The 17423-nt window shown below is 49.3% G+C and overlaps 5 protein-coding genes across 5 annotated transcripts; 1 reads left to right on the top strand and 4 right to left on the bottom strand.

Moving 5' to 3' along the window:
• Positions 1 to 4367: 4367 nt before the first annotated feature.
• On the bottom strand, positions 4368 to 5933 carry CPAR01_06234 (methyltransferase domain-containing protein; the record flags this gene model as incomplete). Its single annotated transcript, XM_060490508.1, has 11 exons — positions 4368 to 4431; positions 4490 to 4909; positions 4967 to 5104; positions 5160 to 5197; positions 5255 to 5277; positions 5327 to 5449; positions 5503 to 5521; positions 5579 to 5601; positions 5663 to 5753; positions 5807 to 5848; positions 5901 to 5933. 11 exons carry the CDS (start codon positions 5931 to 5933, stop codon positions 4368 to 4370), a joined length of 1014 nt encoding a protein of 337 aa, XP_060351974.1.
• Positions 5934 to 6870: 937 nt separating this feature from the next.
• On the bottom strand, positions 6871 to 8458 carry CPAR01_06233 (methyltransferase domain-containing protein; the record flags this gene model as incomplete). Its single annotated transcript, XM_060490507.1, has 11 exons — positions 6871 to 6946; positions 7000 to 7422; positions 7485 to 7622; positions 7674 to 7711; positions 7772 to 7794; positions 7848 to 7970; positions 8031 to 8049; positions 8107 to 8129; positions 8187 to 8277; positions 8327 to 8368; positions 8429 to 8458. The coding sequence occupies 11 exons, from the start codon at positions 8456 to 8458 to the stop codon at positions 6871 to 6873; spliced, it is 1026 nt and encodes a 341-aa protein (XP_060351973.1).
• A 569-nt stretch (positions 8459 to 9027) lies between these two features.
• Positions 9028 to 10532, bottom strand: CPAR01_06232 (methyltransferase domain-containing protein; the record flags this gene model as incomplete). The annotated part of the gene is made up of 8 exons (XM_060490506.1): positions 9028 to 9082; positions 9144 to 9566; positions 9626 to 9763; positions 9821 to 9937; positions 9998 to 10124; positions 10181 to 10199; positions 10259 to 10281; positions 10337 to 10532. 8 exons carry the CDS (start codon positions 10530 to 10532, stop codon positions 9028 to 9030), a joined length of 1098 nt encoding a protein of 365 aa, XP_060351972.1.
• Positions 10533 to 11429: 897 nt separating this feature from the next.
• Positions 11430 to 11803, bottom strand: CPAR01_06231 (uncharacterized protein; the record flags this gene model as incomplete). The annotated part of the gene is made up of 2 exons (XM_060490505.1): positions 11430 to 11709; positions 11769 to 11803. 2 exons carry the CDS (start codon positions 11801 to 11803, stop codon positions 11430 to 11432), a joined length of 315 nt encoding a protein of 104 aa, XP_060351971.1.
• Positions 11804 to 13840: 2037 nt separating this feature from the next.
• CPAR01_06230 (uncharacterized protein) lies at positions 13841 to 15886 on the top strand (the record flags this gene model as incomplete). The annotated part of the gene is made up of 1 exon (XM_060490504.1): positions 13841 to 15886. The coding sequence occupies one exon, from the start codon at positions 13841 to 13843 to the stop codon at positions 15884 to 15886; it is 2046 nt and encodes a 681-aa protein (XP_060351970.1).
• Positions 15887 to 17423: the final 1537 nt, after the last annotated feature.

The following is a 17423-nucleotide window of genomic DNA, read 5'->3' as shown; positions in this document are numbered from 1 at the left end:
TTGCCCAATCCTCATCCAGGTCGAATCCGTATTGGACGTATCGAGATCCTCATTTGATTCCTCGGTCGTCGTTGGTGATCGCATCAGCCATTGAGAGTAAGATGCCAAAATCATCCTTTTTGAAAGACCCGGCGCAAAGCTACTCAGACAACTCTTGAATCTTTGAGGTCGAAGTCGGTATGTCAGAGGTGGACTGGTGGCTTTGCTTTCAGGGACATCTGCGAGGATATAATGCTTCTTCAACGGATAGCATTGGTGCAATTGATCGTCTCCTTTTGATAGGCTGTGTCGCTCTTCCTAAACCTTCAGGCACATTACCCTTCCTGTGGTTCGCGAGACAGCACACAAGGCGTCGAAGCCGAGGGACAAGCAGGCAGTCAGTCTCCAAGGCAAACATTGACCAAGCAGTGCGGGGAGCAAATGGAGAAAGATGAGCAACATTCCCGCCTTATTCTCGGTCTCAGAACTGACCACTCATGGCGAGGTCCTCCCAACTCTGTGAAAATGGTGCTGTCATTCAACAGCCTCACTTGCATCAAGAACAAATGCCACGTTGACCTGTGCCACTCTTCGGTGAGAGATCCGGCATATCATATGACTTTAAAAACAGCGAGCTCCATTTCCACGTCAGCAGCAGATCATATGTTCTGGTCATATGTCCTATGCTTCGGTCAAAGGGGCTGCGGGAGGGTTGCGGCTTTTACTTGACAGCGGTCGCCTCATTTAGGCAGGCGCTTGCCTAGGGGTTTCTGAAATGCCTACAGCAAAAAGGAGGGAAGTTGGGGTTACACCAGGCAGAGCTCTCTCACCGCTCGATTTAACAGCGCTTCCATTGGCCGATGGCTCCGATCCAGACAGCTTTGCAATCCGCCTCTTGCTTGGCGATGGGTTGCATGGTTCGCACTACAAATGGTTCGCCAAAGCAGCCGGAAGTTAGGGTCTTCATCGTCTCCCCTTCTTTTTTTCTCCCCTTAACTAACGCAACGATGGGCCAACTTCAAGGTCGGTTTCGCCATATTCAATGATTTTCCGTCCTTCACAGCATTTCTTTTGGAATCACTGACTCAGGAAATCCGGAAGAATCTGCAGTCAGCGAGAACCAAGAAGTCCGGATTCTGGTATCATTTTGCCTACCTCCATCGAATTGGAGATCCCCGACTTTCGACATCTGTCTCGGCTTCTTGAGTGTCAACCGTCACAAATCTCATTCTTTGAACAAAATGAACCGGTAGTGACGTCTGCTTGTCGAACACCTCTCGACATACAAGGGGTAGTTGGATAATTCGACCAGCCTAAAACTCGATCTCAAACGACCGACTCGGCGGATTGAGGCGACGCCTTCACCATCGCGTTCCCATGGTCCTGGTTCTTATTCGCACCCATCGACCATGACAAGCAACATCACTCTATGCCGTTTTGGATTGATTTCATGAACCAGTCGGATGGATTTCGGGGGTAGCGGTCACTTCTGCGCTTCAAAAGTCGACTAAATGCCGTCCAGATACACGATCAAAACGAGGCAACGGGCAGCGTGAAAATCAGTTTGACAGACGTGACATCTATCCGCTCATTTTTTTTTATTGTTTTATTCGACAAGTTCAAGTCGAGGCCACCGAAGGCGCCCCGCCAGGAATCTTTGCGCGCTGTCATTGATACCACGGCTTCACGGTTTCGAATGCTTAGTGGAACAGATCAAGTTCTCAAGCTATTATCATGCTCTGTGCCGGTAGCTCTTGGAGCTTTTGACCCCAGAACTTCTGCGACGGCTGAGATACCAAGCTGGATTCGCCTTATCGAAAATGTCGTGAAATTCGCTGTACTTGAGGACGTCTCGAGTCAGCTCGGAGGCTTAGCTTTGTGACTTCCTGTTGCTACCGGCTATCTCAGCTGATAGGTTACTTACCAAGATGTGCTAGAATGCAACCAACATAGTAACTACACGTTGTTGGCATACGGTCTTGTTAGAGTCAAATCTCCGGATGCTTCCAGCGTAACTAAAGCTAGACATATATGCGGTGACAACCAATGTTATCACAAACTTCCCCACGCACCGACTTCCCCGTACCATGACAAGAAAACGGGTTGTCTCGTGGAAGAACATCCTGTAAAACTCAGGCAGGAACAACGGGACTCGTCTGGTCGATCGCGGTCACAAGTTTTGAAACTACAACCAAAAAAGAACTTTTGTTTGGTATGGTCTGATCTAATGAAGCTGAAGCAATGCCTCGTAATGTCTGAAGATCCGGGGAACGCTGCCCATGGTGAAAGAGGGACGCACCGGAATTTTGGCAAAGTCGTGTCCGTGTGGGCCGGCTGGCTTACCCCACTATCACGGGAACCCCGAGTCCGGCTCCGGTGATGGCTCGCAAAATAGAGTGACAGAAGCCGTTTCGTCATGCCAAGGATACCAGCAATCATACAGCTAGTGATATGAATCAATGTTCATCTTTCTCAAGTATGGAGGCGTCAGCGTGAAATAGAAGACAGATTCGCGGACACAGTCTTACCTAAAATCTTTGTGCATTGATCGCCCCGTAGCTATCCCAAGGTATTACAGCCGACCATATCACTCTCCCTATATGGGAGAATCTTTGACCATTGTGTGTAATGATTGCATTTCATCTCCCAGTTTTGTTCAAAGCCTGTCTAATAGCGCATCTTCTCGCCACATATCGACGTTCGACCGATTCCGTTGGCTGCTGCAGCAGAAATAAGGGATCGTCCCGGTCAGCCAAGAACAAGAGTTTGCGTTCGTTCTGAAGGGCCTTGGTCTCTTCTTTACGTGCAGTTGTGTTGAATATATCTGAATCGCTAGAACAAAGTCAATCAAATCGATGTTACCTTGATACAGACTGAAGTTGACGTTCCTAGGGAGGACCGTGGGACTTACGTACCCATTCGCGACACATTGGTTAGATAGAGTGTCCATAAGGCGCACTAGATGGCAGTTGTACTTGATTTGGTTCCAATAAGAACGAAGGCATAACTTCAGGAAGTGATATCGTCTTTCGCAAGAAACTTGGTACATTCTTCGTACTTTATACGAGGTATGTTGACCAAAGCGAGCCATAACTTCGTGGATCCGAGTTTTGCTAGCCAAATGAGAAACCAAGGAAGCTTGGTTTACAAGTCGAACATTAAGATCTCGGCATCTTTTGGTGATTGTCGAATCAAGTGTAGTTGGCTGCATGCTCCTGGGACTTTGCGCCCGCAGAATTGCTCCCTTTCCCCCGCTCCACAAAGGTGCCTTGTGTCAAACGCCCGTCCGCTTACAAAGTCTCCCGCGATTGGTCTCCGGCATTACAAGCCAGCTGAGAGCCGCGAGGCGACTATGCACGAACTTCCTCTCAGGTGCTTCAGCGGCGAACACAAGACCCATGCGCTCATCAGATGGCTCGGAGCATCGGGTTTTCGAGGATACTTGGCTCTCAACCATACATGTTCATCTCAGTGACCAGGATTTTGACTACGGGCGCATCCCGGATAGTAGGTCGGTGGTATGACAAGGCACAACAAGATCTTGCAGATTCCAAGATATTTACGTAAAATGAAACCTATATGCGTTGGCTAATGGTCAAACTTGCCCGTTATTGTATGGGCGAGTTGCCTTCCTGGGTGATTCATGTACCGGTCGGAAAAAGCAAAAGAATTTAGAGCCATTCGGTTTGGGGCACTTAAGATTACGACTTTAGTGAGATATGGAGATAACAAGAGGTAGATGGAGTGTACTCAACCTTTATCGGAAGCGAGTAGCCACCCGTCAACTCATCATCAGTTGATTAGCAAAGTAGGGTACTTGGCAGGAAACGCCGTGGTGTTCAAGGCGGAATGGAATGGAGGAGGAACTCTTATGGGATGTGTGGAGTTACCTGCCTCTCGCGCGCGAATACTTCATCGCACGCCAGGGGGGAAAGAAATTGAAGGATCAAGATGCATCGTTGCGGGCTACGAAATCTGCGCGCGTGCGGGCACATGGGGTGCTGCATCGTTGCGGGCGTTGAGGCGAGGTGCTGAAATTGAGGCTCACATCAATTCAGCTTCGGGGAACGGTCTGGCCAGGCAAAGATCTACTGTCTAGAAAGGAGGCCGAGACATCCCCAAGGCTCGGTATTCGGCGGGATTTCTCACAAGGTCAACAGCTCCGCAGGAGAACTTGCCACTTAGCAAATCATCAATGCCTGGACACATCACCTGTCCCGGATTGCGGGCGCAATTGCTCCCAGGCTCTACGATGGCTGGTATATGCGGCTGCAGATCATTGAGGTCACGGTCATGGCTCGTTGAAATGCCCGGTCAGATGAGAGGCATGAGTATTGAACGATATTGGTGAGTCTTTCCTTCAGTGCAAGCGTGCCACGTATGCTGTTCTAAGAAGCACTGGGCTGATTCTCCTCTTCTTTGGCTTCAGGTTTCCGGCCCCAGACAGAGTATCTGATGGTTTCATTAGAAAAGTTCTTAGTTTCGTACGGGCTTGAGCACCGGCACTTACACATCGTAGTATGCATGAACGCCAATCTTCTTGTGTTCATTTCTTACTTCGGCGCAGAAAACACTCGTTTCTTCTGGGCTCCAATCGAGGACGCGAGTGAAAACAGCCATGGATATGGCTTCGACACCCATCATGGTAGAAGCTTGACTCCACGAGCCCAAGTCCTTCAGTTTCTCATCCTTTGGCCAAGGGTTGAAGGGCCACTTCTCTCTTTTCTCCACAACATCGACAAACCCTGCGTCCTCAACCAGCTGCTTGAAGGTCGCGGCAACAGTGATCGGCCGTTGGATCTTGTCGGTCGCCTCCATAAGTAGCTTGGACCACTTCAAGGGCTTAAAGTCGTCCGGCATAGTGCCGTCGTCACATTTCAGAGGAAACATGTTGTCCTGTATCTCTATGTACCCGCCTGGTTCGAGATTGCTGCGATTATATCAACATGATGGCCAACCACAACATCTAGATTCCAAGATAACTTACTCGTAGGCTTTAGCTATCATATCAGGCCAACTAGCGAAGCTTGAGATCATGGATCGAAAGAAGATGAAGTCGAATTCCTCTGACCACGTCCATTCCTTCTCGATGTCATCGACTTCAAAACTGCAATTGGGCGGTACACTGCATAAAGTCAGTCAGAAGATGGTCTTGGCTTCAGGATCGGGAAAGTACTGACAAGCCAGGCTGTATTGGGCTCAAGTCCACGCCAATGACCTGTAGCTATTTTAGCCGGATTCTTCGATTCAGTTACACTGTAGTAGTAGCTCATACGGTAGCCTCAGGATGATCATCCGCTGCCATCAAGTTAGAAAGAGCCACAAAGCTTCGCAATGGTTTACTGACCATAATCCAGCGCCCAGACCCCTGTGCCAGTGCCTATATCAAGAACTCTTCTGGCGCCATTTTTCTTGGGACAATTGCAAAGATTATTGTCCCAAGTCGCCAGCCATAGGTTGTGCGTCAAGTCTAAGCAAATGTTAACTTCACGTAATGACCTAGCAGAAGGTGGTTACTCTTACCTAGTCGATCTTGTTCACTCTAGGAAAAATCTCAGGTCAGCTACATTTCTTCACCACGCAACTCATACGTCGGTACCTCATCATTAGGGAGAACATATTCTGTGACAGGACGTCAACTCGTTAGCCTCTTCGATTTCAGACATAGTGGAGGTTCTCTTACTTCCGTCGCTGAGCCGATGGTATGTGCGACCGTTTTCACGGCGATAGTCGAGGATACTAGACCGTACAGAGGCCAATGAGCTTTCAAATGACTACCGACGATTAGAATCAGTTTGCCCTCCTCCATCAAAAGGACTCCACTCACAGAACTGCTGTCTGAATTAGTGTCGTTGTCGTTGTGTGGGGTCTGGCAAATGTCAGTGTTAGTTACTTCATGCGCAGTTGCAATTGACATTTACCTCAGCTTCAGGCGGTGGCGTTTGGTCGGCCATCATGATACAGATAGTTTTCCAATAGCACAATCAACGTGGGAAGAGTGAAGGGTAACGGTTCCATATCTAGGAATGAGGGGAAACAGTCCCATTTAATGTCTCCTTGTTTAATTCCTGAAGCAGAAGAGGACCCCTTGTTGGTTTCCCAATAACCATCCGCCACTCCCCGCTCTGAGGTCTGTTGGATCGAGTGAAATCATGTTTGTCACCTTTTGATTGGTTCAAATCGTTTGGATGAGCTCGCCTGCATATGCAAGGTGGTCAGGACCAATGCTGAATTTACCCGGTTGACCAGAGTACTTCCAAGTTAGAATGCCAGATGCGTGACAGATCAGGATGCCGGTCAACAAGAGATATGCTATCTATTTGCCTAGGTATTATTTCTAACTTTCTTGTTCTCTTGGATATCTCTCTTATCTTCAAGATTAGTATCGCTTTCCTCAGGGAACAATCTTCGAAAGAAGAATATAAATTAGAACAGTAGAAGAATAACTGGAGAAGCTAGAGCGGCAAATCGTTATGCTATTCACTTGATTGCAAACAAGTTGCTAGATTCGATGGCCGTTTCTGCGTGGCCGAGGATGCATTTGGCGCCCAGCCGTACGAGTGAATGACATAGTGATCTTCCACTTCCCCCCTCTCTGTTACTATCGCATTTTCTACCATCGCTCTACTTAAGTGGGTTATCTCCAGCATACGCCACATACGTGGCATACTGGAAACGAGAAAGGCGAGGTAGACGTACCAGCGGCGGATTCTACTGTCACTCACTTTTCAAGGAAAGGCCGAACGGAAGATATCATAATTTTACCATCGCACATTCCGAACACAAGCTTGGGAGCCCAAGTCTCGACATTCCAAAGCATCCACTGCCCTGAGAAGATCTCTCATCTGCCTGAGAGTAGTTATTCCTACTACTTACTTGTGAAAGCTATATTCAGACAGCACTGACACCGGCAGGCCCCTCTTGAGACTCATCCTGCTTCTCAGGCTTCCGGCCCCAAGTTGCATAACTAGAGGGCAAGTCAGTCAATATGTCTCACCAAAAGTAGGGATCTAGACTTACACGTCGAAGTAGGCGTGAACTTTTTGTTGCCTTAACTCTTCCCGAGCCCCGGCGCAGAATACCACCGTCTCCTCCCGCGACCATCCCAGAACGCGAGTAAACAGAGCAAGAGAGAGAGCTTCCAGGCTTTCCATGGTGATAGAACGGCACCACATGCCCAGCTCATGCTCCTTGGTCCCCCTCTCAGGCCAGGTTCCTATCGGCCAGATCTCCTTCCTCTCCTGCACATCCTCGAATCCAGCGTCCTCGAGCATCTTCTTGAACTTCGGAGCATCATTAAGCGGCTGCCCAATCAAATCAGTGCCCTCCATGATCAATTTCGACCACTGGTAGATAAGTGAATCTTCCGGCATAGTACCATCGGTACAGAGTAAAGGAAAGACATTGTCCTGAATTTCCAAGTATCCGCCCGGTTCAAGATTTCTGTGTTCCCAGAGTATCAGTTCCATTCTGAAGCGGTATGGCCATGAAGTTTTTTGACTTACTCGAAGGCTTTGGCAACGAACTCTGCACGATCCTTGAATGCAGCATTCATGGACCGAGAAAAGATGAAGTCAAATGCCTCTGACCAAGTCCACTCTTTCTCAACATCGTCGACCTCGAACTGGCAGTTCGGCGGGACGCTATTTCGTCAGTACGCTAGCTTTCCGCCTGGCAGATCAGCGTTGACTAACAATTTAGGTTGTATAGGGCTTAGGTCAACGCCGAGGACCTGCGTTTTCTCGATTAGGTTCGCTCAAATCATGATTCGGTGCACGATGAGAGAGCTCACAAATGATTCCGGGTTATCATCCGCTTCAGTGGTTTAGCATAGTGACAAGCTGTCGCGGGTAACTCGGTAGACTTACCGTAGTCAAGAGCCCAAATACCAGTCCCGGTTCCAATGTCAAGAACTCTTTTGGCGCCAGTCTTCTTGGGACAATTGCATGGCTCACCATCGTAGGTCAACTTCCACAGGTGATGAGAGAAATCTGTCAATGGCAGTCAGTGCCACGGATGCTCCTTGAGAAGGGTTGGTATTGAGACTTTACCCAGACGGTCCTGTTCTTGCTACTTTGTAGATTAGCATTGACCTCATTCTCACACATTATGGTAGTTATGACGTACTTCGTCGTTGGGAGCGAGGTAGCCTAGCACATAGCCTGTAAGTGATGGGTCAAGGATCAAAGCCGCAGAGATCTACTTACTGCCATCGCTCACCCTATGGTATGTGCGGCCATTTTCTCTACGGTAGTCCAGAATGCTGGATCGTAAGGAAGCTGTCGATTCTTCAACAGACTATCGTCTGTGAGCCGGGAAATGTCATCCAAGAATCCAACTTGCTTACAGATCCACCTATGGATGAGGTGTCATCATCAGTCCTGTCATCCTATCGGTTGAATTAGCATGTTAATCCATCGAATCTTAACATGGAGGGCGTTGCGCTCACCTCAGCGGGATTTTGCGCGTTTTCAGCCATGTTTCCTGTCAATTCCCGCCAAATTCTTCGGTATTGTCGAGTTGTAGTGTCAGGCTTGGAGTGTAGTTGGCAAGATTGAGGGGAAAGAAAGAAAGTCGAATGTTGCGTCGTGGCTGTTGGGACCGAGGTAGTATCCTTCTTTTGCACTTCCAACAACCAACAAACAGACCCGCTTGCAGGTGCTTCCAGATGCGTTATTCTACTCCGTGATTGGCCTGCACTGTCTTCGTCAAATATCGTCTGCATATTGGCGAGCTGTTCGACAAGGGTCAAGAAAGCGAGTCCCATAACACATGGGGTTAGATTCAGTTGACCTTATCCCAGCTGGTAGGTGCGATGTCCTTCCCTCTGCAGAAACATCAATCAATTCAAAATACTCTTTCAAAGCTCCCAAAGGCTTATGCAGCTCCATTATGGCTCTTTTCACTGGTTGAGATATCACAATATTTGGACTTCAACAGCTGTCTACCTACAATCCACAGCGACTAAGATTGGAGACTGCCTTGGTTTTGAACGAACTCTAGATGGTATTATGAAGTAAGAAGCACGATGTGCCATGTCATGTCTAACTAGGTAGTCTCTGGCCTTGCTTTCTTCTGAGGCTTCCGTCCCCAGGCAGCGTACCTAATTAAAGCAGTTAGCTAACCAGAACTATACGGGCCAATGTCAGTCGGAGACTACTTACGCATTGAAGTAGCCGTGAACCCTTTGGTGAATCAATTCCTCTCTAACCCCTGCACAGAACACCAGGACCTGCACTCGACTCCAGCCAAGCACGCGTGTGAACAAGGCCATGCAAATCGGCTCAAGGCTTTCCAAGGTACCCTCTCTACAGCAGATTCCCAGTTCCCTCTGTTTCAAATCTTTTTGCTGCCATGGACTAATTGGCCATTTCTCTTGTCGCCCCTGGACATCCTCAAACCCGGCATCCTCGAGCAACTGCTTGAAGGTAGGCGCCACAGTCATTGACTTCCCCACAATGTTCGTGGCTTCAATAACGAGCTGAGTCCACTTCAGGACTTGGGAGTCTGCAGGCATGGAACCATCATCACAGAAGATGGGAAACTCGTTGTCTTGGATCTCGAGATACCCTCCCGGTTCCAGGTTGCTTAGAATTGTCGTAAGCTAAAGCAGAATCCCACACATGCCCTAGGGCGGAGCACTTACTCGTAGGCTTGCTTGATGGTGTCGGACCAGCTTTTGAAACTTCCAACCATTGATCTGATCATTATGAAGTCGAAGAGCTCTGTCCAAGTCCATTCTTCCTCAAGATCATCGATTTCAAAGCGGCAATTGACCGGAACGCTTTGAAGAACGGTCAAAATATGGCTCCCTTCACGCCGCCAACGAAGAACTACTCACTAGATGGGTTGGATAGGGCTTAGATCAACACCGATAACCTGGCTTGCCTCGTCAATGGAATTTCGTGCTTCGGAAAATAGTTCCTCTGACATACTCTTGCTTCGGGGTGAGCTTCCGCTGTTAAACCGTTAGCGATGACCTTGAAACCCGTGTCAAGTTATTCTCAAGCCATCCCACCTACCATAATCAAGGGCCCAGATGCCCGTCCCAGTTCCAACATCCAAGACTCGCCTGGCGCCCTCGACTTTGGGGCAATTACATAGCTTCCCATCCCAAGTAATTATCCACAAATGGTTGGCGAAATCTAAAATCGGCTGTTGGATTGCGTGTCCAAGATCTAGGAAGCAGACTGACACGTACCTAAACGGTCCTGTTCCGTCTGCGTTGGGCATTTCAAGTAAGTCAGGACGACTCCTCGAGATACGAAAGACACCTCACCTCATCGTTAGGAAGATAGTACTCTGTTCGATGGTCTCAGTAAATACTTTTCAGAGCTAACGATCGCGACAAACTTACTCCCATCACTGACCCTATGATACGTGCGTCCATTTTCCTTCCGATAATCAAGGATACTCGATCGCAAAGAAAAAAGAGAATCATGGATAGACTGTTTGCTATCAACATTGCGGAAGTTAACTATCTTTGCGTGAGATACTAACATTGCCACTTGTAGTTGAGGCGCCGTCGTTGTCTCGAGGATTCTGTCTACCATTTTAGCACGGATCATGTATTCGAACTTCTGTCAAGGCTGGAATCGTACATATTCCGGAACACTGTCTCTATTTTCGGCCATAGTTTGCTTAGAGATTGCGCAGTCTGCATGTATCGGCCCGAACAAGAGAACGGCTTTAAGAGGGCACACTGGATCAAGATTGAGGGGAAAGACGGGGTTAAATGCTATTTCCTGGGCGAAGCTGTTGGCAGCGAGGTGACCCCCGTTGTGTATCCACAAGAATGTGTTCGTACGGCGCAAGCGCCAGCAACTCCACTCGTTGGTTTCTCGGATTACGTTCGGATCGAATGATTGGACTGAATCTCGTTGGTCAACTCATTTGTGTGTGCACCGGCTTGCATGGTCGGTCTCTGAGCCTAATCTGGCCAGAACGGCGGAAATGCAGGGGTCCTTTAGGAAAACATAGTTGGCGACAAACAAAGCGGTATGAATTTGTTCGAGGTCCATGCTAATTGCCCGATTCGAGAAGTAATTGAACCCATGAAGAGAGTGCATGCGCACTAAAGCCCCTCTACCCTTCGAGATGCAGCCCCCTATCTGCTCACTATTACAAATATCACGGACGAAGATGTGTCTATCGGATGTCACGGCCCTAAGGTAAAGAAGGGGACTTGAATTTAGGATCGATCGGAGACTAGAACAGCGCAAAGCCTCAACTCTTCTCGGATGAGACCTTCCCTCATGTCTTCATGCCTATATAGATCTTTACACTGATGCCACGGTGCAGATCTACCTGCAGTTGGCGTCTCTCCTAACTCCGAGAAAAGATGTTCCTTGCTTCTTCAACGTCAAATGCGTGAGCAAAGATCTAGGTGAAATATTTTGTATGGAGTTACCCAAAGCTTTCCGCTTTAGCACTCGTATGGTAGTCCAACTTCAGCAACTCCCGTAGTTTACTCCAGTAGAGCTAGTCTTATTGGTTGGTGAGTCCGTTGAATCGTCTGACTTGTGTTTCGTAAAGCTCTGCTGGAAGGTTTTGATGGCTCTAGTTGCTCGGCTTCTGTGGTGATCGATGGCAGACTTCAAGTCCCGAGGGTTGTGGGAAAGAGGCACGAGGGTGTTGCCGTCTTGGAGATGTTCCTGCTGAAACCGAGCCAGTTGGGATTGTCGAGGTATGTGTTTATCAACAGGGTTGATCCGAGGAACAGTTGAATCACTGGGTTTTGAGAAAGGTTAACACCGTCTTCTCAATGGCGAGAAAGAGCTTCAACTTACATCCCATGATCAGGACTAGAACCAGGAGAAGACATGGCCGCGACTCAGAGCAACGAATGAGATTCCTCAATGAAGTTATTACATCGAAGCTCGGTGGTCTCGACTTGCTGGAATAAAATCCTCTACGATACTGGCGAGGGGAGGGTCTTATACAAGATCAAAACCTTGGCCGAGTGCGACTGGGAAGACTGTATATAACGGCAGTCATTTCAAGGTGAACAGGTTTGGGACAGACATGAGGTACTGGCGAACTGCCAATGATGCTCTCGAAGCCAAATCAACTTGAGCAAGAGCTATTGAGTTTGACACAGGAAGAATAACACAATGGTCCGCCGGTGACCCGCGGCCGTTCGCACATGGACTTGATTTAACCGCCATCCCACCGTCACCGGTGATTTGCCCCAGAGTGGAGATGACCAACTTCGCATACTGCTTCACACCCCCTCGTCGTACCGGATTCAACCTGGCTTGCTCCTCCTAAGGCTACGGGCCGTTACACCCACTTCCAGCGTCCCAGAAACCCGGTGCGTGGCAAGTCGGGAGGCTGTCTAGGCCCTTCATGGTATCGTCTTCGTTCAAGAACCCCTCAGGTAGTCTTCTTTCATCCTTCGAGAACATGCAAGGACACTCGACACCTTCCTCAAGGAGAAGCTCGTGTGTCGACTAGGGAAGATTACTCTTGGACCCCGGAAGAATACTGGTCACATACTGCCCAGCATGCATGGTATAAGCCACGACGATCTTGAGGGATAATCTCGTAGTCTCCACCACATGGTTCTCGGAGGTCTCCAAGGCGCTAATAACACGGCACCGGCATTCAATGAGACGTTGCACATGTTTCTTGTCGGGGAAATGAGGTCCCTGCCGGCGTTTGAGGTCGGGGCCACTGCGGAAAGTCCGTTACTGTCTCCGGAGTGATTGTGGCTGGTGTTCTGCAGCTAACAAATCCAAGGGCTTCAATGGAAGCTTCATCGTGCATGCTGTGGCTAGTGCTTCTGGCTGGTTGGCTGGAATGGTGATGGAAGGCAGAAACGACAGGCAACCAGCCACAAGTTCGGCCATGTGGTGTCCCTGTATTCTGATTTGCTGGAATGCGAGCAATAGGTGATGGTTGCTGAGCCGCTCACCATGCTGCATTGATTCGGCCCTGGAGAGGGAGGGATACATCGCGTTATGAGGGACATTTCTGCCACCACCCTGGTTTGTCGCTCTTTTCTCGGTGCTACATTGGCCAATGTTACACGAGGATGCTGAACAGTCACCTGGCAGCTTGTTTGAAGATTGAAGGAATGGCAGATCAAGTTGCAGTATTCAATTTCAGGCCGAGGTCGCGAGGCTCCAACTGCCACGCCTCTGTGGTAAGCAGCTATTCGATCTCCAATTCTTTCCCAACTCTTATCAAGAGCCTACATACCTTACCCTGGTATGTTTCGAAACCGCCAGTGTGACTGATACACGGTTGGATGGCGGCGGCCGCCGGCGGCGAACAAAGAACTTCTCAGCCACACTCAACTCCCACCAATTGAATATACGCTTGGGCTCTAGCCACCGAGGCTGACTCTGTGAGGATCTCGGATTCTGGGCTATTCAATTGTTATGATGCTTGTAAAACCTGAAGATTTGCCATATTTCTCACGGCTACGCGGCATGATGGCCGCCGGTTTGGGAAACGAGGTGGTGTCCGCGGTGTGATGTGAAGTCGGAAGAAACGTCTACAATTGAGTTCCAGGTGTCTTAGGGGACCCCAGTCATGGTCCGCGGGGAGGTCTCGGGCGATGCCGCCTTGTGGCAGGTGTTGCAGGTACACCAAATGGCTCGTGCAGCCAATGGACCTCCCCTGTTCCCAGCAAGTCCCAACGCCATCTTCGCCTGCACAACTCCCCTGCCTCTCGTTGACCACCTTGCCTGAATAGGATGGTTCCCCGCGAGATGTATCTGACAGCAGGCATCTATTCACGAATGGCCTCATCAGGCACACCATGATGGGATATGTCAGTCAAAATATCGACTAGGTGACGACCGTGTGCCTTTTGAAGGGGGCCTAACAAGCTAGCAAGACGCTTGAAGAAGCAATGCCGCTGTATGAACCCCTCGATGCTGGCAAGTCAGAAATCAGGCTTCTCGAATATGTCAGCTTCTCTGGTCAGCCGTCCCTGAGACTCAGTTCGGTATCTCTCGACGAAAAGCCTGTATACACAGCCCTATCATACGTCTGGGGAGATGCTTCCATCACTGAGTCAATCCTTTTGAACGACCAGGAGTTTCAAGCAACTAAAAATCTCTTCCACGCTCTTCAGCATCTCCAAGATCATTGGATGGACACGTTTCCTGGCCGACATCCGCAAGGCTTCAGACTCTGGGTGGATGCCCTTTGCATCAACCAACAAGATGTCGCAGAACGAAATCAGCAAGTGCAACTGATGCGGCGAGTTTACGCGAGTGCCGAGCTCGCGTTCTCGTGGCTCGGAACGGATACCGAGGAGATTGGCGCAGCATTTGAAACGATCAACCTGGTGGCTCACGAAATGGACAAAGTCGTAGGACGACGCCACATTGGAGGAGTTGAGCCGCACGAACTGATCAGCTGGATGAAAGATTGGCCACAGCTCATCTTGGCTGATATAGGACCTGAAAACGACTGGCATTCCAATCAGTCGTGGAAGAGCGTTCGGTCTCTTTTCATCCTGCCTTACTGGTTTCGCGTATGGGTAGTTCAAGAGATTGTCCTCGCAGAGAACCTGGTTCTGTTGTCTGGGAAGTCTTCTGTTGACTGGATAGCTTTTTTCCTCACATGCAGTTGGATCGGAAGGTTGAAAGAGATCCGGAGCTACTTGCAGAAGCCTTCGTGGATGGTTGATTCTGCCTGGCTCAGCATCACGTCGTCCGATAGGGTGCCATGGCACAATCCCATGCGACTCATGAAGGCGAAGCACCTACACAAACGACCAGAAACGCTGAGTGCAGACGAGTGGGAGAGCTGGGGCTGGCAATTGATGAGCTGGAATCACACCCTCTCCGCCACCGACCCCAAGGATAATATCTATGGCTTGCTTGGTCTCACCAATTTGCCCCTGATTCCCGACTACAGTCCGGACGTCTCGGTCGCTTCGGTATATGTCGAGTACTTTGCTCAGAATCTTGCATACTGGAAACGAACAGGACGAGGCAAAGAGCTTGAACTTCTTCCAATGGCTGGCCTACACATGACCATGGGAGCGACTCAACCACTGGTCACCCCAGACCTCCCGACGTGGGTTCCGAACTACCCACACGCATGGATTGAATCAAACAGGTTGTTTGAGCCGGTCATAGGAGACGCTGATAACGGAGTTTTCGGGTCCAAAGTCCCAGATGCGAACATCTCGGGCGAAAGACACTTACTAGTGTCCGGCATTCGTATCGGCAAGGTACTTCGCAACCTACCGAAGCCAACATTATTCGATACTAAGAATAAGCTAGTCAAACTCACCGAACAACTGATAACTAGTAATAATCAGTTTTCCAATGGGATGACTGCGCAGGAGGCCGTATTTCGCGCGGTGTTCGAATCAGGCGGTCGTGGTGAAGCTGTCCTCTTTCGGTACCCCGAAGCCCGAGCTGAGATGGCTCTCGGCTTCTTGTTTCACTTGATGTACATTGATCGAGAATTCGCAGATGAATCTTTAGGACAGCGCCTTTTCGAGCTACTCGGCCTAGACGACAGCAGCAGTGAGGCGTTCAATAGTAGCCTCTCGAAAGCATTCATCTCTGGCCATGAAATCGAGGGTCCATGGCTGGAAAGGCTCGCAGAATGGAATCCAGAGGATGGCCTTTCACCTGAGGTTCATGACCAGGTGAAGTCGGGTGTGAGCGCCTGGGACTGGCGTGATCGCGGGATGTTGCAGATAGGAGGAGCCGGGGGCAACTACATTGGTGTTTCCCGACAAAACATGGCTGAAGCTGGGGATGTCGTATGTGTACTGAAAGGGTCTTCGGTGCCTGTCATCTTGAGAAAGACCGGAGGCGAAGCGACTTGGAGCCTGGTTGGCACGTGTTGGGTAGCCGGGATGATGTATGGTGAGGTGAAGACTAAGCTTGATGACGCTTCTGTGAGTGTGGAGAGATTTGAATTACGTTGATCAGGGATCTCAGCAACATCAAATCGCCAGATATGAGAGGCCGCAATCATCATATAATCGCTCAATTATCTTGAAATACGCTTAAGAAACTTTGCGGAATAGTTTGCGCAAAGACTTGCCCCCTATCCATCGCTCGTGCCATCATATTGTTGACACCTGCTTTCCCTAAATCATGTAAAGCTTCAACTCCATCATCACTAACTAAAAGTTACATTATTGAGATGATTTAGCTCAAATAATTCCATTTAAATTGGAGAAAATCAACATTAGTAGCTGCGGTAGTGCCTCATAGGTGAATCTTACTTCCACGAAGGCGGCTGGATGGTACTCTGTGCCGTTGGTGCCTGAGTATTCCGTCCGCCCCTGGCCATTCATCCCAACGCCGTCATCGCCTCTGTGGCTCAACTCACAGCCTGCACCCTTCATGACCATTCGCGTTGGAGCGTCTGTCGGGGTGATGAGAGGGTGCACTTGGCCGAAAGTTTTGATTGTGTCTTCTCACACTGGCGCATACGACCTTGCCATTTAAAGTCTGTTGTTCGCCCGGGGCGTCGCACGTCAGCAACATATTTCGCCATTTTGTCATTGGTGTGCATTCTATTTTGCCTGTTTTACTAGATCTTACTCTGTTGCCGGCGTGGATATTCGCTTCTGGAGTGTCTGGATTTAAGGTTCCTTAGCGTTTCAATTCCCGTCGTAAGCACTTTTATTTTATAGCCGTTCTCACGTTCGCCGCGTAGAAATGTACTTGGGATTCATGGTACAGACCGACCCCGTCTGAGTAAATAGCTAGAAAGGCCGTAAATCAAAGAAAACAAGACGTAAAGTAGAAAAAGTAATTCACCGATAAGGAATCGAACCAAAACTTAGGTGTCAGGTCAGTGGTCGAGGGGACTGAGATCCACACTCGGGTCTTCCCCCATGAACCCCTCGACCATTTCACCTGAATCACTTAAGTGACAGGAGTGAAGGAGGAAAGAACCAAGTACCCTCCGACCTCCAAAATTCCGGTTTTACCAGGACTGCTCTTGCATATAAAAGGAGATTATTCGAGAGACCTGTTTATCGAAAGCAATGCCTCATGATATCGCAGAGTCCCTCGCGACAGTTCGAAAAGGCGTGCGATCTTGGGCCTTGAGAACCACCCTCCTTCGAGAAGATTCTCACCCTGGTAGTATGAGGGCCATATCACTCTTAGGTCTTCAGGTTTCCCCCTTTGGTTCTATGCAGGCCAGCCATATCCCGAGGTTGCCCTGGCACACTGGACACTGTCCGTACTTAGTTCCAACACACCACCATGATGCACGTTATCGCTAGGTTCTTAAATCTCCTTCAGCAATTAAATAATACTCAGAGATTCGTGAAGCTTGAAAAAGAAAATGACCGCTGTCTATGACTGCCTAATGGATTGGATCAAATGCACTCACATCCTCCGTGCCGGACCGTCCCCGTTCTCGGCCCGGACCCGGAGCGGGGCCGACGTCAACAAAATTACCCGCTCCTGCCCGTCACGCTGCAAAAGATCCTTCAACGTTCG

Source organism: Colletotrichum paranaense (assembly GCF_030867605.1).
Source record: "Colletotrichum paranaense strain IMI 384185 chromosome Unknown Scaffold_4.1, whole genome shotgun sequence".
In the NCBI taxonomy this organism is placed as follows: domain Eukaryota; kingdom Fungi; phylum Ascomycota; class Sordariomycetes; order Glomerellales; family Glomerellaceae; genus Colletotrichum; species Colletotrichum paranaense.
The sequence above is the reverse complement of the archived record's forward strand: the minus strand, read 5'-3'. Positions and strand labels throughout refer to the sequence as shown.